The 20616-nt window shown below is 34.4% G+C and overlaps 3 protein-coding genes across 4 annotated transcripts; 2 read left to right on the top strand and 1 right to left on the bottom strand.

The window, feature by feature from the left end:
• Window positions 1-1610: 1610 nt before the first annotated feature.
• Window positions 1611-6469, top strand: LOC147068004 (G patch domain and ankyrin repeat-containing protein 1 homolog). Of its 2 annotated transcripts, XR_015071343.1 has the most exons (3): window positions 1611-1862; window positions 2182-2410; window positions 4562-6469. XR_015071343.1 is itself a non-coding variant. In XM_085952478.1 (2 exons), the coding sequence occupies exon 2, from the start codon at window positions 4578-4580 to the stop codon at window positions 5580-5582; it is 1005 nt and encodes a 334-aa protein (XP_085808604.1). In that variant the 5' UTR covers window positions 2180-2410; window positions 4562-4577; the 3' UTR covers window positions 5583-5628. The 2 variants fall into 2 exon arrangements, 1 of the variants encoding a protein (XP_085808604.1); XM_085952478.1 differs by lacking the exon at window positions 1611-1862 and having other exon boundaries at window positions 2180-2410; window positions 4562-5628.
• Window positions 6470-6719: 250 nt separating this feature from the next.
• On the bottom strand, window positions 6720-8664 carry colt (carnitine/acylcarnitine carrier protein colt, mitochondrial). The gene has a single exon (XM_085952147.1). It carries the CDS (start codon window positions 8587-8589, stop codon window positions 7696-7698), a length of 894 nt encoding a protein of 297 aa, XP_085808273.1. The 5' UTR covers window positions 8590-8664; the 3' UTR covers window positions 6720-7695.
• A 546-nt stretch (window positions 8665-9210) lies between these two features.
• On the top strand, window positions 9211-20350 carry LOC147068002 (uncharacterized). Its single transcript, XM_085952577.1, has 8 exons — window positions 9211-9249; window positions 9495-9715; window positions 12155-12272; window positions 12736-14323; window positions 15105-17609; window positions 18082-18320; window positions 19713-19917; window positions 20276-20350. The coding sequence occupies exons 2-8, from the start codon at window positions 9571-9573 to the stop codon at window positions 20348-20350; spliced, it is 4875 nt and encodes a 1624-aa protein (XP_085808703.1). The 5' UTR covers window positions 9211-9249; window positions 9495-9570.
• Window positions 20351-20616: the final 266 nt, after the last annotated feature.

Here is a 20616-nt window from a genome sequence, read left to right as displayed (position 1 = left end):
GTATTTTTATACGTACCTACCCATAAATAGGTGCCTACGATCAACATCTCCCTGATAAAAGCTTCTCAGGAAAACAATATGGCAGCCAGGCTTTGTTATTATACCAACCTACTATAAAGAGGAAGAAAATTTTTTTAAAACGCAATAAATGGTGCACTACAACGCGCCCTCCACACGGAAAAGTTTTCTAGTGTCTATAATTTTACGTTTTAAAGAATACCTAATGTTATTTTAAATAGTTACGTTAATGTAACATGCATTCAATATTGAGGGCAGTTGTTCTAATCGTCATAAAGTACCCTGCTTCAAAACTTTGGTCCATGGCGATGAATTTTACATTTCTAATTTCAAATTCTGTGACAGTCCTACAAACTTATCTAAAGCACGGTCAAAAATGGAACTACGAACTACCATATGGACGCCATTTTGAAAACGACATTCGAATGTCAGATTCTGTCAAGTTGCGAGTCTTGATTGGGTAGTCTTTGACAGTGGATCCCATCATTCTTTAAGGTTCAAATAGACTATATGATGATCGGGCATATATATGCTAAGAGCGTTTTAGTGTATATGATCAGATCTATGCCATTCCGACATTTATACATACATATTGTATGACACCTATGACATCGTATTTTCTGTGACACAGGACGCCAACATAAGAAACGGGTTTTTCGACATATATATGACCGATCGTCGAGTGTATTTGAAGCATTAGATAAGTTTGGATTTGTACCGGGGAATATATATTCGCACAATTGAATAGACTGTTTTCACAAAGCGCTGACAACATTTAAAAAGATGTTCGTCACATCGGAAATGGATGATATTCACAAATCAACTACAACACTCAGATGATCGATTTGCACTAAGGAAAAAGTAGTCTTCACGTAACAATATACTATTGTAACCAATTAATCGTAAAAGAATACAAACACTATGAAAATTAGGTTTAATGATTTTAAACAATATTTTGGCAAAACATAAGTATGTATTAGGTACCTACTTTCAGATTCAAATAATACTATAAATACCTATTTAGAAAGTGACGTTAATTAAAACTTAGGTAATTGTGCCGCAGATGCCGTCATGAGCTTTTATGATTTTTTTTACGAAAAAAGTTTATTCCAGTAGACAATTATAATAATATACCTTTTTTCTGTCGGCACATAGGTTTTTCGATCCAATAATTGTTAATTTAAAATTTGAAATGCTCATAGATTTTGATACTTCATTATCACAATCTAAGATTATATTATTAGGTACCTAATATTAGGTTGGGGTAGGTTAGGTTAGGTTAGGTTGGGTTAGGTTAGGTCAGGTTAGGTTAGGTTAGGTTAGGTTAGGTTAGGTTAGGTTAGGTTAGGTTAGGTTAGGTTAGGTTAGGTTAGGTTAGGTCAGGTCAGGTTAGGTTGGGTTAGGTTAGGTTAAGTTGGGTTAGGTTAGGTTAAGTTATATTAGGTTAGATTACGTTAGAATAGGTTAGGTTAGGTTTAGTTCAAAAATGATACTTATACAATCTCATGACGGCATCTGCGCCACATTTACCAAAATGTATATTGATGAACCGACAAAGATATACCTAGGTGGTATTATTTGGTTGTAGATTTACATCAAATAATATATGAACGATAGCAGCACGAATATACACATATTTATGTTACTGCGTTAAACATTAATTACATTGACACCTAAGCATAATTTTTGCGATTGCCTTCTAATAAATTGTATTGCTGCTACAATTATTAGTTTGACATTTGTGAATGTCTACCTTTTCTTTGTGCGATATATTATTTGTCGGTGAAAACAATTTTACAAATGTGTGCAGTTGTCAAAATTGAGTGAATTTATATTTACAATGAGTGATTTATGATTTTTGTTTTGTGATACAAACTATTTTATGTGATTTCATCTATTTATTTGTGAAATCATTTAATATATGTGAAAACTACTTTCCAAATGTTAAAGTTTTTTTTTTGTGAATTTTGATTATTGCATTGTCCGATTAATTCCCACCCATTTGTACCTAATCAAAATGATTGTCTATGGTAATGTGCATTTCAAGGTACGAACAGTACCCATTTCAATCATAATATGCAGTCTATGCTTATTTCCATAGACGTCATAAATTTACGTATATTATCTATGGTCATGAACATAGGTGAATAAGGTCATAGACAGTCATAGATAATATACGTAAACATGGTAGATGTAGATGGACGTCGTGATTGTATTATAGTATGTTGATGTGTCAAAATTGAAAGTTGAAACTACTGAAAGTAGTCCGACATGAGTCCGAATAGTAATATTATGCTAGTCATCCTTAGATCAAAATACGGCTGTCGGTTACTATAATAGTGAATAACACAATATTATATTATACTAAATTGATGTTTTAATAAGTATTGAGGTATGTCTATATTTCTTATCATTTTAGTACCTAGTACAATGTTGACATAAGATTTTTCGAATATACCTAATTAATTGTCAGATGTATATTGTAATAAGCATATTACACTATTCAGCGTCACTTTCCAGTTTCCAGAAAGAAAATGCCAAATTTCGATTTTTCCATACATGCCATTTTCCCACAATGACCATGAATTATAATTATAGAATGTCTTGCATTACTTGGTTTTCCACCATTTGATTTTTCTTTCTATACAAGTCCAGTTTTTGATTTTTTTTTTTGGTAGTAATGCAGGAGACCAATTTCTGAACAAAGCACTGCGAAACCCGCCACCAAACCGCTTCGACTGAAGCACGTAAAATTTCTAGTTTTAAAGGAAATACTGTGTGTTAAGAGCTTCGAATGGCATCGAGCCATGAATAAAAATTAACCTTATACCTCCGGTCCATGCGTTAGAGTAAGATAGAATTTTTACCGAAGAATTAAAAACATAACATGTCAACATGGAAATTAAATAACGTTTTATCCATTTTGATTTCATATTTAATCAGTACTTACCCGTTAACGTTGCATTATTATACGATTCATTGTAGAAGTACGTAGCTAATTAATCCTTAAATAAGCTAGTTACGTCTCAAATATTACAATTCGGAATTTCCGTTGTATTTTGCAAACAAACATGTGTTTCTGTATTACAAAATCACAATAAATACTTAAATGAGAATTTAAACACAAAATAACACTTTCAACGGTAATAGTTATATAAAAGACATGTAATAGATAACCAGCCTTTACGTTCCAAAATAAAAAATCTGACATTTACGTCAAACCGACCGTCGAGTACCTCTATCGTCAAATATATTATGTAGCTCAATTCCATCTGCAGTCGGCAATGCCTGTTGACTTTTTTGTGTATTGCTGGTACTTTAACTGAAATAGGTTTGCGCAACGGCGAACTGGTGCTTCGTTCAGAAATCGCCTCCCAGGGGATGTCTCATGGTGGTAGGCAGAGCATGTATTGCGCCTGAATGGCAAATTATGGGAAAAAAATCACAATAATCACATTTTTTTAGAACAAACTCGGTGAAAATGAAAAGGTTTTTTGCCTGCGACACTCATAAATATGTTCAAAATCTTAATGGTAATGGATATTATGTTAATGAATGCTTGTTAAGAAATAATAAAGATACCTATAACATTTAGGATTAAAAATATTAAGCGGCGGCTCTGCTTATGGGTGACACTTTTTTTAGGGACATTGCTGAAAGCCACCTTGTAGATATACATAATATTAAGTCGTTCAACGCGCACACTGCACCTAGCAATTAACTGGTTAGCAGTGAATGAGTTAAGTAACTAATCCATAAAAATGTCAAGAAGTCACGGTTTCCTTCAACATGTGGAAAAAATTTACTTTGACCTAAAATTTAGAAGGATTATTTCATTACATAGATTTTTGTAAAAAATCTCTACTCTGATTCTGAAACAGAATTTTAAAAATTCCGAGGATATTGTGACACTAAATATATCTCCAAAATTCTTGACGTTTTTGAAATGCTACTTTATAGATTTTTTTTAATTTCAAGAAAATCTAGCGTTTTAGATGGAATTATTTTACTTTGGAACCGGGCACCGTACATATAGCAGAGGTATTCAAACTGTGTTCACACAGCCTCAACGTTTTCTGGGATTAACTGATTCACTTTATTTATTTTCTGAAAAAAAGTTGGATCACATGTTTTTTTAGCCACAAAAATTCATCAAAATGGTTCCCAAGAAATAATATTTAAATCTTAAGGTTCTGCAGGTGTTAACAATTTGAAGATCATTTTTATCAATAGTGTACAGTGTAGTATACATATAGTGACTTCCTCTATATATATTATACTTATAGTTTTATCATTATAATATGCCATGAGTGCTACATACAGCGCCGTGAAATCGCAACCATGATGCGCTGGTTATAAAATTCTTACTTCATTTCTGCTGAGGGTACTTATTTGTGTGCAAAAAGAACCTTTAGGTTGAATTGATGTAGTTACATGTCAAACATCTTTTATGTATGTATTGATTTGTTGAAAATACCATGTTAAGTCTTGTTAAATTATTATGAAAGAATATTTTATAATTGTTGAATATATTTTTTTCTAGCCTCAAGGATTTAGAAATGAGCCTCCATCCGAATTGGGTAGCGTTAGCCAGCATTGATTTTCCCCGAAAAACATTCATACAAGAAGGACACTCGCCGACCCCAGACATAAGAATAAATAAAACTTTGGTTAAAGACACATTAAACGGAAATGATGCAAAGGATTTTTATTTAGACGTCTTATCAACCTCAAGTGATAATCACAAAAAAATCCAGCAAAATACCAATAGGATTAAGACAAAAAAAAATGATTGTTCATTATCCGATGACATTATAAATACAACCGAGGAACGTCGAATATCATTTTTTTTAAATAGTGCTCAAAATAATAATGTCAATCTCGTTACACAACTGTTATTGAAATTTCCATTGTTATTGAATTCAACCGACAGTTATGGATGGACTGCATTAATGTGTGCAGTAAAATCAAATGCAGAAAAAGCTGTCCAGTGTTTACTTGAACACAAAGCTGATAAGTACTTGAAAGAAAAAAGTGGTAAAACTGCATTTTCGTTAGCTGTTCAGGGAAGCTTAGTTGAAAGCATGTTATTATTAGATATTAAAGAACATGGCAAAGAAAAAACTATAGCCAACAATAAAAATAAGAAGACAGTGTACTGTGAAATATGTCAAGAATATTATTTGTCAGCTAATAAAAAAAAACATTTATCGTCAACAGTACATATATTTCATTCTGGGAAAAGAAAAACTCCAACGTACTACGGAATTCCTGAAAGCAATAAAGGTTTTCAAATACTCTTAAAAACCGGGTGGAACAGTGAAATGGGATTAGGCGTTAATGGTGAAGGTATTAAATATCCAGTGAAATCAGTTTTTAAAGTCGACCGGTACGGTATTGGTAATAAGGTGGGTGCAGCCAAAGTGACACATTTTTGTGCCAATGACATAAGTGCAGTTAAACGTAGAACTGAATCCAGACGAACTTTAAACAAAAAAGAATATGGCAGAAAATTAATGCAAGAGAAGATCAGTGAAAGAAGTATTCGAAATGAATTATCTTAGTTACTTAATAGAAATATTGTAAACTATTACCTAAAGAATATAGATTTGTACGAAATTGGGGCTAGTATTACTTTTATTCATACAATTAACATTCCGTTATGTTCCACATTATTTTTTACTAAAATCGATTCTGTTTTCTTAATGTGTCAACTGATTATTTATATTTGTTATAGATCCTTGATGTGATGCACAGTGTTTTTATATGTCCACTCTGCATCAAAGGTTAAACTACTTGCTGCTTGATCTGTGGGTTTGAATCCCACACCTGAGATACTTTTTAATCAATGTATGACATGAGATGTTATCGACCAATAATTCTGGTATGAAATGTTAAAATACTTCTGCGTTGTCTATATTCTCTATCTTGGAGCAGAGTTAGTGATTGATGCTTCTTACTAAAACTAGCCTTATCAAATCTTGGTTTTTTCATTTAATTGTAGAATGGTGTGTCTGCCAACTGAATTGACTTCAATCTGAAGTCTGTTCTTGAATGCATCTTTAAAACCCAACATAATTCTGGTTATTTCAAAATTATCTTGAAGGAACATGGATTTATGGGTGGGTGTGCGATAGTATAACTTTAAGAGTAATGAGAAGACATGACACCGGATAAAGCAATCTTTTATCACATCGAGTGAAGCAAAACATTAAATGCCTCAAAATAATTTCAACCTGGCTTGCCTGTTCTTCATGACAACCAGATTCCACAGTCCTGGAAGGCCACTAAATACCATCCATGCAGTGTATAAGGCGGAGCTATGGGATGATGACATGACCTGGGAAGATGCAAGAAAACTGGCAATCGACAGAAATTCTCGGAGGCGGGTGTGTAGTGTCCAAATCATGGATGATTTTTTTTTTACAAAATGTGGATTAAAATGTGTTTTAAAAATCAGTTATTTTTCATTACGTACCGTCAGACCTTGGATTGCGAGTATAATTCACTTTTTCTGATTATTTTTTGAGAATTCTCGATTACAACCTCTAACTATGACAAAATTTCAGCTGCATAAATACATACCATAGGTCCTGAAAACGCCAAAAGGTGAAATCCAGGACATTCATCAATTAGAATTATTTTAATTCAATTTCCATTAAGTACCCAGGCGATAGGATTGATTAAAACTTTTTATATTGTAAAAATATTATATTTTTATTTTTCAACATTTGTAAACATTTTCGTATAAAAAAATATAGCTACAATCCGAATAATTTCATGAAATTTATGCTAGAGACCTCACTTGAAAGACAATATCCTATAAAAGTGGTTTTCAAATGCGGTGGCTGACACTACCAGTTTTCTAAGCTAGAATCGATAGAGTGAAATTAACAATAAAATTTCAATTAATCACATTGTTTACTCTTGCTTTTCTTTAGATGTGTATCAGAATTTTTCTAACTATTCAATGTATTCATTAAGTAGGGTCTATAGTCATGACTGACTTTCTCCAGTATGCTCACCAACAATTTGTCGTGGTCAGGTTACCCACCACCGGGAAATTTTCTTGAAAATCACTGTTAGAGAGATAAATTTTTTATAATTTGCATATTTTGTCTATTATAAAATAGATTTACCTGCTCCTAATATTCAAATAATCGGTGAACATAAAATTAAACTGAATGATATTGACATGGTAGGTACAAGTCATTTCGCTTATTACTCTATCAAAACATAATAAATATAATATTCGAGGAAGGTTACTATACCTCGAAAGAATCATACGTTGAATATCATTTGCATCTTATAAGATTATATGCGTCTTCATGAATTTGAAGATTTATGTTGTTTCTTGGTATTAGTTACTAAAGATAAATCAATATGGTTCCTTATAATAAATCCTTCATGCAAATTTCATAAAACCATTACATTCATAATATTATAATACTTAAAGGACCGTTAGTATTTACATATATTTTTATCAGTTCCTTTGTATAGGGCAAGGTAGTAAATAATTAATATTTGAATTTTGTAATTAATACTTCTTGGGCATATCAGCGTAACAATGAATTTGCAGTTTGCCTCCGAAACAAAATTCCAGTGATAATATATTTCACTTAAATCAGCGTCCACAACAGACTAGATGTTCGTCTAACAAAAAACTTAAAAATAAGATTATAAGCCCACGTAGTTCAAAAATTTTATAGCGATTTCAAAACCAACAAAGCAAGCAGCATTTGCTGGAAATGCTCTTAACATTACAGGTGTAACACCCTTATAAAGGGCTAAAGGCCCTTCCTCTTTCATTAAGATCCTGAAGACATCACGGATTCCATTTGGATATGTCCCCTCAGGTGCAGTCTGCAATCTGCTCTTGAGTACATCAGCGGGCATTCCAACTAGCCAATTAGCGATTCCAGCGCATCCACCCGCCATAACTGTGGCAGTTATTCCAATTTTACCGCTCTCTGCATCAGCCGGAGTGAGTAATTCTTTCACCCACTCGTAAGTCATGAAATACATTCCGCTTGCTGGCACATCCCGAAGAAGCGTAGCAAGTGTACCCTTGTAAATACTGCGCATACCTCCTTCTCTGTATAACTGCTTAGCACAATCAACCATACCGTTGTACTTTTGAGGAGCGCCTCCTCCTTGTTGAATTTGTAAAAGGCACTTAATTCTTTCGCCCGGAGCCATAACCGTAGTAGTGAATATACCAGAAAAAGCTCCGGCCAAAAATAGTTGGGATTTGTCTAATGGTACAGTGGATGTACCTTGGATCAATTGTTTTCCAACACCGAAACCAAAGAAACTTATTGCGAAAATTGGAGCTACCCCTGTGAGAGGCGCTGACATTCCTTTGTAAAGACCTCTGAAACCTTCACGTTGAATTGTTTTTGTAAAACAATCCCACGTCCCTCTATACAAGGGACTTTCACCAGGTTTCGGTAGAGGCATCGTTTGAAGTCTAACTTTAATAGTATCCATAGGATGTCCAGCTAAAACTGTACATATTCCGCCAAAACCTCCACAAACAAAATATTTCACAGGACCAATGGTGTCAGACATTTTAACAGCTGGTACACTTTTTCTAAACTTTGAATGTCAAAATTATCAAGTCAAATCAAAGTCCACCGTGCGAGATCAATGACCATGGACAAATCACCAGAGAGAATTTAGTATTTACGGGTGTTTGGTCGGACCACCGACCTCTTTGTAAAAAAATTATAAGTGAAAAGTTACAACGTTTTCTAAAAAATGAATAGATTGATAGTAATACGATAATTTTAAATATTATTCAATACCTATTAAAATTATTAATAATAATTTAAGACTTGCGTACCTACGTATATTAGGTAAATGTATTCCAAGTGTATACGTTCATAGGTACCTACAAACTCATCTCTAGAATGGCCAGAAATGGAACTACAAACTACCATAGGACGCCATTTTGAAAATTTTATTCGAATATCAGATTTTGTCCCGTTAACGAGTCTTGGTTGGGTAGTTTTCAATAGTGGCTCCCCTATCCCATTCTTCCAATAAGTTTGTAGGACTGGACTGTACATAATTTTTTATACCTATTAAATCTCTAAAAATCTACTAAAATTGTCTATGATAACACGTTCTGGCAATATTAAAATACAGGACTACCAACAGTATTCCAAACAGCCTAAACTTTTAAAATTCGAACGAAAGAATAGTAACGTCCGTCACAGGTGTTGTTCTGTAAGTCAGTAATTTCTAATTCTGTTTATCGAATAATCTGTCGTTGGGGTGTTTTGACAAACGCACAAATTGTGAATTATGTTGACAATGAACAGTATTGATCTGTAATTATGACCTAAGTGTTTAAAAGGTTGTAATAATTACATATTGAGTTATTATTGACAACTTAGTAGGTTAGAAAGCAAAGAAATTGCGATAGTACATTATGTTGTCGTCAATTTATTTTATTTTTTAATATATTTTAGCTTTCAGCATTACTTTTTTATGATCTACATACTCATAGTAACTGGTATCTAAAGAATCGAAAGCTCCATAGCAACCATGTCATCGTGGAAACCGGGTTCTATGGATCCCCCACGACAAAGCTTGCCCAAGAGAGTCAGTATACTTAGGAGATCTGGAAACAATCCCAGCTTAAACGGATCTATTCTAAGTGACAATTCAGATGCGAGCTCCAATAACAAAGGTATGTAGGTACTGTAAAGTACGTTTTTTCCGTGCAGTAATATAAAATGTAAGAGTTAATAATGTTGGTTGAGACGATACGTTTGCAAGCTGATAATCAAGTTACTCGAAATTTCTTAAAATTTTGATTTCGGTTGATGATGCAAAAACTGCGCTTCCGTGCAGTCGCTCCTCTCTTCAGCTCCCGTCACTAAGCAAGTTTAGTCTTGCGTTAGGACGCGTACCGATGCTCCTGGACACTAATGTTGTGTTTCTTCCTCCCAATACTACCTGCCTCATTTATAACCCATGGACCACACAGCGATAACTATGTTTAAACGATATTATATGAGGACAATAGTGCATTGAATCAGGCCACCAAGGCAACTGACAGGGAAAGTGGGCTTACATTTAGAGAATTTTGGAAGAACTATCTTAATATACGGAACACAATAAACAATAATTGGAGACTCATGGGCTGAAATAAAAGAGTCAACAATGAACGGTTCATGGAAACAATTATGCCCACAAATGATGAGTTATTTTGTAATTTCTGAAGAAACTCCGGAAATTATCACAACTGAAACAGTTAACCTAATGAATGAACTAAACTTGGACGTCAACGTTAATTGAATCTCACTCAAAACGTCTGTCAAATAAATAGGTACTCAATTGAGCAACAAGAGTTAAATGAAATACGAAATTAAAGTGAAGAAGAAGAAGCTGATAAAGTCATTGTCAAGACTTATACAATCAAAAATATAAATGATTTTTGATATATATATTCAATGACAAATTTTTGACTATCATGCAAGAATGTGATCCCAACGGAAAGCTTTTATCTCAAGTACTTAAAGCAATTGATAAAGACACAGCATGTTATGGAACTCTTTATCAAGAAAAGAAAAAAAGGGTGGTATCCAACTATCTTTTCAAGTTTATAAAGAAATCACCTGATTGCTAATACGCCTCATTAACTTTATTATAACCATTAATAAATAAATATTTTAAAATACTTTTACTTTTTGATGGTTTTATTACATTGCTCTACTTTGGTACATTCAACATTCGTACACATTTTCAGGAACCAATTACGTACGAAAGTCGAGGGCCACCTGTATATTTATATTGTCCACATCAGTCTCAGTAAATAATTAAATAGTAACCATTTTTCAATGTACACCAAACTTTAGTTTGAGAAGATAAAAAAATCATAATTCAGCTTCTCACGTTACTGACCTTATGATAAACAATTACCTCAGTCTTACGTAGAGCTTTATCAATTTATTAGCAGTTATTATTTTATTTGTTCTTCGAAAATCGGGGTACTTATAATAATTTTAAAGCAGCAAATGTAACTGCATACCTACTAGAGCCAATATTTTTGTACAAGTATATGATAATATTGCACATTTTTTTTGACTGTACAAGCGACATGAGAATGTTTAAATGTATATACTATATACTTGCATGGCTATAACTGAATGTGTGTAGTAGAGACTTGCGCAAACCAGACTTATATTTTTCATTGTGTTTTTCGATGACATAGTTTATTGTAAACTGATACCATTCATTAGAGGTGGATGCTATATTATAGCCATCATGTATAATTGTGCAAAAAAATGTGTTGGTATACCGCTCAAGTATTCAGCAACATCTGTAGCTTTACAGATTTAACAAAACACTTGTTTCAAAACCATTTAATGGAGTTCTGCCAAGATAAAACCGGATTAATTAATCAATTAAATATTTATGGGACATCAGTGTATACTAAGACACTTTGTCACATACAAAATCTCAATATTAAAGTAGAATTGGTCAGGAAAATGAATACAGATTTGCATTAATCACCCTTATTGCAATGCAGGCAGATTTTATTTTTCAATCACAATTTAATTTATGAAATAATGAAAGGTGTATGAGCAGACCCAGATGTCGATGCAGGGTCCTTTTATTTTCACATGCTGCATCCATTTCTAAGGGAATATTAGATGGTTCTTATAAAATATTATCTATAGCTCTTTTGATAGAAGAATAATGATCAAATGCTATTAATACATTATAGCGCACACAGTGGGGCAGAAGTTGGTGCATTGTATAATTTGTTTACCTCATGAAGGCGTGCCCCCACCACGCCAAATGCATGCGCAAAGCAATTAGAAATGATCTCTCCTTAGAGTTTTGCTACTGCGCATCTCGTTAGAGTGGCGGTGCGCTTAAGTAAAAAAATATACTTTCAAACGCTTTGTTTTGGTTTCTGTTCCTGTTGACTCAAATCAAATTAATATGTTGTTTATCAAACAGTTATTGTATTCTTATTATTCAGGGCATAGCCTCAAGAAGCACAGCAAAGTGCCTACAAACTATACTTGTAAAAAAAAACGTTTATGTACCTCCGCTGTAGATTTCTATATTATGGTCTTATATAGAATGGTGGTTTATATTTATTTTTTTATTTTAGAATTGCAATGGTGGAAGAGGTTGAATTCAGGTGACAACAATACTACGGCAGACTTCTTTCCGGTTAGCACTCATGTCAACTTAATGGAGGATGACATGAGCATTCAAGCGGAGGAAAGGTTAATGTCTTGTCATATTTAATCATTTTTCAAAATAATTAATATTAGCGCTATTGAAGTTTTTTTGTTAAAACAATTAATAATAAGTTACCATGATCAACCAATGTTAGACAGACAGCTCGCAATTGACTTCGCTTTGAGCCGCATTTGCTGATTAAGATCAGCTCCATGAGAATTTCTGTAAAACAAGCTCACTGAGATAGAAATGAGAGAGAGAAATGACAAAGCTACGAGTCGATTGCATTTAAAATTATTTGCATTACACATTCGAGAAGTGACTTAAGAATAACACATATTTATTAGGTACAACATTGTAATATTTGATTGTGCTCCAATGGAGTAACCACCATTGGTTCGTGTAATTATTATAAACATTGCTGGCAATAAATATTATAAAACACAAATAATTATTATACTATATACAACTACATGATATATTAATATATCCAACCTATTTTTTCAGTGAGACATATGAAGCCGATGAAGACAATTTTAGCATTATGTCTTCTTTAAACATGTCTTCATTGAACATGTCTTTTCCTTCTAAACCCCTTTTTAAAAAAAGGGGAGCTGTGGAATTAGATAAAAAAAGAAAAAAATCTTTAAATGTGGCGGTAACGGACAATTCAATCAGTTTCGATAACTATGAAATAATTCCACAAAAGAAGTTATTCAAACGTAAAATGTCAGAAATTAGACCAATACATTATGCAGAAGCTTTAATATCTTCCGAACATCAAGAAAATGTAGATGAGAGTGAAGAAGAGGTAACACAAAGAGAACCTAAAAAAAGTTTGTTCAGGATGTTTCCAACGAAGAAGCACAAAGGAAAGTCAGTTTTCGAGGGCGCATTATCAAGTGATTCGGATGAATCCCATTTAACTGAGGCTATCGAACAACATTCAAAAGAAATTGGAGCAGCCAGAGAGAACCCAAAAAAGACTCTGTTTAAGAAAGCCACTAAGGACAATGTCAAACGAAAGTCACTTTTTGCAGAAGCATTAATAAATGCATCTGAACCGAATGAACCTTCAGAAATTGGACATACTTCTGAATATTTTCCCAAGTCAATATTATCTGGAGCGGAAAAGAAACAAAATCTTTTCAAAAAGATTCACATAAAAAATCCACAAAAGCAATCAATCTTCGCTGACGCCCTGTCAAGTGATTCTGAATCGAATGCAACAGAAATTATAGAGAATTCATCACGCGGTTTCGACAAATCTATAATACCCGAAGTAGAGGTGGGGGTAGAAAAATCACAAGATTTGAAAAGAAATCTGTTCAAGAAAGCCAGGGGGAAAAATGTTGATGCTAAATCAGTTTTTGCACAGGCATTAACGATGAATTCTGAATTGGATACTATTTCAGACATGCCTGAAACGGACAGAGCCTATTCTAAAGATACAAATGATCCACCAATAGAGGTACAGCAGGAAGCGGAGGTAGAAAAAGTAAACTCATTAAAAAAACGTAGACACTCTTTACTATTAAAATCGAGGAGGCAGTCTGAAACCGATGCATTAAGCGTGGTATCCGGGTATTCCCCGACTAGTGTCACTTCGGAGATGAACAATTTTGATAAGTGGAAGAACCTCGTCTCATCCACCATGATGGAGAGCCCTAAAACTCCCCGCAGAAGCGAGAGAAGAGCATCGCGAAGCTTATTGCCAGCCAAGTCGTTGATGCATTCTGATATTGTTGAAGAAACCAGTACCGTCGCTTCGATTAGTACAAAAAAAGATTCGAAAGTGACCGAGCAGGTAATGGACAGTAGCATTCAGCAGGTTGTGCAGCCGGCTGATTATATTGATGTACCGTCTGCCGTGATCGTTGATCAACTGCATAAAACAGTTAAGAATGTTTCAAATACGTCTCTCATAATGGAAAAAGATATTCAAGATGAAAACAATTTATCCCGAAAATCAAAGCGTATATCAATGAAGAGAATAAATAATGTTTCAATGAAGAGTTGTACGACGGCTCAAGATTGGCCTGAAGGCGAAGAAGAACAGATGGAAGACCATCCGGGTGCTCTTAGAGATGCAAAGGTCAGTATCAGATTATTGTTTTATGGTTTATAGATGCCATTATTATTATTACCGTCTCCACAGTCTGGTTTGTGCCCTATCCGCCTCCAACATTACTTACTCTCCATCTCCTCAACGAGACAATTGGACGCCTCTCCTATTCCATCCAGCCACCGAAGTCGTGGTCTTCAGGCACGTCATCTTTCCTCTGGCTTTGTTAGTGTTAAGCGCTTCAGGGCTGATATATTGTTCATCCCTTTTATGTGTCCCACCCAGCGGTCTTCGGTTCTTTATAAGTTTTATGATATTCAGCTAATCGTACTGTCAGTACTGCCATACTACTTTTTCACAGATCGTCCGATCCCAAGAATCGGCAAGAAGTGGAATCTACACAGTGCACACTACATCTGTGGTGTCCAAAGAGGTTGCATCTGTGGTTTCCTTACCAAAATTGCTCACACGAGTTTCAGTTGACTATAAGTGCAATTTTTCTATGTAACAAACAATGAATGCCTTTCTGACTCTTAAGAGTTTGTACCACTTTCATATATATTTCATTGTATCGCTATAGAAGATTATCTTCAACATTGGTGGTGGTGTCACTATGGTATTAAAAATCCTTTTTTGATTTTTTGAAAAATACTGCTCAAAGTTAAGCATTACATACTATCAAAGTTCAATTAAAACTTTTTATTGTTTATACAACTTTAATTATTGTTGTAATGAGTAATTTTTTACAATACATGACTAATATTATTTGAATGATTGAACACTTACACTGAATACTTTTTATTTATTTCAGCATTCAAATGTGCAGCAACAATCAATAGATGTGGATATTTTATGTGTCGAATCACGTGACGCGCCAACCTTTCCTGAATTACACCCTCTAGAAATATCAACACGACAATCTGTAGGCACCTGGCTAAAATTGCAAGACTCTGAACACGATGCTGTCCCGATTCTGAATCAAAGCTATATCGATAAGCAGGTTATAGAGGAAATGATGGCCAAAAGAACTAACCCCCCTGTTAGGCGATCCACTTACGGACATGTTAACATGGCCGATTCGGCGTCTGATTCACAACTCAATGAAGACAACGCAGATATGATTTCTTCGGTGCCGAATAATTCTCGTGATAATAACAAGAAAACACATAAAGTCCGGCATTCGAATATTGTGAGTGATAGGGAGCAGAGCCACAATGATATTTCGGCTACCGGTAAAAATCTCAATGTAGATGACGTAGTTATGATTTCTTCGGTGCCGAATATTTCTCGTGACAATAACATCAAGACACATAAAGTCCGGCATTCGAATATTGTGAGTGATAGGGAGCAGAGCCACAATGATATTTCGGCTACCGGTAAAAATCTCAATGAAGATGACGCAGATATGATTTCTTCGGTGCCGAATAATTCTCGTGATAATAACATGAAAACACATAAAGTCCGGCATTCGAATATTGTGAGTATTAGGGAGCAGAGCCATAATGACATTTCGGCTACCGGTAAAAATCTCAATGAAGATGACGCAGATATGATTTCTTCGGTGCCGAATATTTCTCGTGACAATAACATCAAGACACATAAAGTCCGGCATTCGAATATTGTGAGTGATAAGGAGCAGAGCCACAATGATATTTCGGCTACCGGTAAAAATCTCAATGTAGATGACGTAGTTATGATTTCTTCGGTGCCGAATAATTCTCGTGACAATAACATGAAGACACATAAAGTCCGGCATTCGAATATTGTGAGTGATAGGGAGCAGAACCATAATGATATTTCGGCTACCGGTAAAAATCTCAATGAAGATGACGCAGATATGATTTCTTCGGTGCCGAATAATTCTCGTGATAATAACATGAAAACACATAAAGTCCGGCATTCGAATATTGTGAGTGATGGGGAGCAGAGCCATAATGATATTTCGGCTACCGGTAAAAATCTCAATGAAGATGACGCAGATATGATTTCTTCGGTGCCGAATATTTCTCGTGACAATAACATCAAGACACATAAAGTCCGGCATTCGAATATTGTGAGTGATAGGGAGCAGAGCCATAATGATATTTCGGCTACCGGTAAAAATCTCGATGAAGATGACGCAGATATGATTTCTTCGGTGCCGAATATTTCTCGTGACAATAACATCAAGACACATAAAGTCCGACATTCGAATATTGTGAGTGATAGGGAGCAGAGCCATAATGATATTTCGGCTACCGGTAAAAATCTCAATGAAGATGACGCAGATATGATTTCTTTGGTGCCTAATAATTCTTGTGACAATAACATGAAAACACATAAAGTCCGGCATTCGAATATTGTGAGTGGTAGGGAGCAGAACCACGATGATATTTCGGCTACCGATAAAAATCTCAACGAAGACGACGTAGGTACAAATTCAAAAATACTTCACAAAGTTCATCATTCTAATATTAATGATATGGAGGAGAATCGTGATGATACTTTACATGAAAGGGAAAACATTAAAATAATTGAAAAATCCGTGGTGATCGCCGAGTCAGAGATTGAAATAAATCAAAACGATGTAGAAATGTCCAATGTTGATACTGTAAATGAGTCGATCGATAGAGCTGATAACGATGATGCATTGTCATCGATCGTGAATGAGGAACAGAATGATTGTAGCAATGCGGAATCGGATGAGAGCATGCCCGATGAAGCAGCTCAACTAGAAGATGAAGCCGTTCAAGAATCACGGGCCCAAAACTTATCCATTGCCTATGTCGATATGTCATCCAGCGATGAATCCGTTCCTGAAAATATTTTCACTCCGAAGAATGATGACAATCTTACAGTAAACAATGTACAAGACACAGATAATTCAACAATGCGCAATTTGTATAAAAGCTCTGCCGAAGCTGCAGAGTTGACCAGAGCAGTTAACATATCGAAGACAAAAGAAAATGGAATGCTCGTGGTTGGCGGTACAACCGATTCCATGAATAAGTCTACACATGATGATTTTTCATCTGATGATGATGTGTCGGAAGAATTGTTCGACATCAGAGGAAACTCGCTTGAAACAGAAAAAAACCGACGCTCTCAATTAAAAAAGCAAGACTTATCGGTGTCCCAGATCTTATCTGAAATATCTATGGACTACATTGATGCCGGTAACCAATCGCGAATTTCTAAAAGGGTTACGAGGAACGTTTCGTCTTCTGTGAAAACGAACAATAAGGAAAATGTGCAACGTGTTCAAATACCTCAAGCTGATCTCATAAAATATTTGGAAAAACTTCAAGTTGAGAATGTCGAACGTAAAAAGAAAGCGGTATGTAATATTAATATTGCATACTTACCTAAGTTTTTCATATACCTACCTGATGCTTTAAAAACAAAGACTTTGACAGTGTAAATTCATTACGCCCATATCAACTAAGTAGGTATTAAGTATAAACAAATAAAGAATATTATGTGAAGTCTGAATTCAAATTCATTTTATATTACAGAAAAACCTTATTACAATATTGTGAGCTCTAAGCTAATGATTATATATTAATGTTTCCAATATTAAAATCATGCAATACTTAATATAATATGCAGCCACGATAAAGCGGATGTCTCTGAAGCCATCAGACTGGACAAAAAAATGCATGTTTTTCAATGTGCGTTTGATCCAGTGCCAGGACCCGATGAGTTTGACGAATGGCTAAGAATCATTCATTTAAAAAAATATATATTAACATTACCTTGACTCTGTTGAGGCTCAAAGATCCTAATGTACTTTTTAATTATTTTTCCAGGACAATTTTTCAAAAAATATCATGACCAGAACAAACGTATTTAAGCCTTTTGTACAAAAAAAGGTTACGTTGAAGCGAAACAAGAAGTCTGCCAAGGGGACTGCTGCCGCAAATACTTTGAGGAATAAAGAATTGGAAACACCTGCCAAGGGAAACAAAAAAAAGAGCCAACCCTTCATGAAGGAACAGTGGATAACATCATTGTTGTGCTCGTTTATTGAAAAAAAACTGGAACCTAGGTAGAATTTTACTACTCTTTAGTTCATTATGTGTACTGTGATCGAATACCGTGAAGGCAAATACCATTATTACAACGTTTTTCTTAGCTCGTATTCTTATTCGTCCGGTACAAATCTCGCAATCGATTTTGAACTAACTTCCCGACTAGCTAGACATTTAAAACTTTTAGAATATGTCAGAACACGATGTCAATGCATTTTTTTTAATACTTAAGTAGAATTGATTTCATTTTCAGTTTATTCTGTTTTGTATGAAAAGTTATTTCGGAAGAAATCCGTAGAAAGTAAAGCTATTATTGGTTGCTAAGTGGGTCCTAGCAACTAAATTATTCATATTAATATATACGTGCGTTACTATGGAAATCAATATGACATTTCAGTATTATTTCTATCAAGTACAAATTTTTTTGGTCATTTAACAGCTTCGCTGCCGCCCTATATAACATAGAATTGACCCCATGTGTCAATCCACGAAAACGTAAAAATTAGGTCAAGGTAGACGAAAATAAGTGATGGCTACATTCACGCTCGGAGCCGCCGGCACTGGCACTTGATCTTGAAAGTGAACTGTATTTGTTATAAATAAGTTATGTCATAACAAGTCGTAAATTATAAAAATTTTCACAGTACCTAGGCATTGAAAACATTCAAGTGGGCTTTTAAAATTTAAAATGCTCCAAAATATTATGTTATGCAATTTTGTTTTATGATTTTTTTAATGAAATTTATTGATTTCCTAATTGCTTTTATGGGATTTGGTGCTCACCATGTTATGAAAACTATCAAATTTCAAAGCAATCCATTTGAGTAACACAAGACCAATTAATATTTTCTAACAGTGGCGTGCTTGTCTAAAAAACTTTTTATCTTTATAAAGTCATACTGAAAAATATTCTAAATAACCTAATGCTGCCACTGCTAACATGTGATAAATGATTATGATAAGTGGTAAGGTAGGTAAGACCTTATAAAACACAGGTGCCGAAAAATGTCTATAAAAAATCTAATTATGATGCAAAATAAAAACCGACTAGCGAAAAATAATGCCAGCTAAGAAATAAACCACTCAATGGTAGTGCCAGTGAAAGAATGACATCTTCATGATTACTATACAGGCGGCTCCGATCCGATACGGCGGCACCGACTATGAGTGGCCACGTGGCTCCGATTGTAGCCGGCGGCAGCGAACCTGTTAAGCTAGTCAAGTCAAGATTATATGATTCAACAGAAAATTTAAAAATGTTGTATATAAAAAGTTCTTTTTATCTTGTAATTATTTTATTATGAGTTAGAGTGGAACACCGTAAATGCACAATATTTGATGGAGTATGTATAAAAAAATTGTATGAACAATTGAGTCTCCTATTGAAACGTAATTTTTATTGTTTGCAGTTATGGATTTAAGACCAAACGAAGAGCCGAGAAGTTCATAAAAGATTTGGTTCAAATTGTCAATTTGGTTGAAGATGCCAAAACAGATTATCATCCATCTGTGGACACATTGAAGAATGAAATGGCTCGCTTGAAGATTGTCAAAACGCATTTTGAATTCTATCGTTTTATTCAACAATACCTGCCGTTTGAATTCAGAGTCAAAGTAAGTACAATTTTGCATTAAATTAATGGTGAAAATCTAATGTAAACTCATTGTCATTGATTTCTTTTTCTTCAAACTCCAGATTTTGTAATAAATAGTATGTGTTATGCTCAGAGTATCAAGTCTTTTTTGAAACCTTGATGTATGTATGTAGTAGTTTTCGTATTTCTATTTTATAGGTATTCATGATACCTGAATCGAATTTTCCAATATACACATAAATTTCACGAGAAGCGAGTTCAAGTTTTTTCATGATCTCTGGAGACAGCAATTCTCAATCGCTACTCAAGATGGCTCTAGTTAGATAATAGCAAATCAGCAGGATCTTAAACTAACTCAAATTACATTTTTTTTCCAGTCCATCCCAGCATGTGGCAGAAATGTACCAGAGTTGAAGGAGGGTGTTTTCACAGATATTATCGTTGAGAAGTGAATAACATTTAAGTTCAAATAAGTTTTTATCAGAGACGCACACTCTAGGCCCTCCCCAGAATCTAAAAAATAAATAGAAATCGTTTAGGTGGATAGAATATTAATCTTTCATCAGGAAATTGTCACGAGCAGCCTTCCCAACAGGTCGGCCCCTCTGCTTTCACCATTTTACAACAAGCAAGGTCTGTGTCAATGAAACTCATGAATTGATGCAACCAACTGAGGCATCCAATGTTTGCTTTAATATTTTGACGCGACATGTCTAAA

Source organism: Rhyacophila brunnea, unplaced genomic scaffold, assembly GCF_057557595.1.
Source record: "Rhyacophila brunnea isolate RB1 unplaced genomic scaffold, BYU_Rbru_1.0 scaffold_3, whole genome shotgun sequence".
NCBI lineage: Eukaryota > Metazoa > Arthropoda > Insecta > Trichoptera > Rhyacophilidae > Rhyacophila > Rhyacophila brunnea.
The sequence above is the reverse complement of the archived record's forward strand: the minus strand, read 5'-3'. Positions and strand labels throughout refer to the sequence as shown.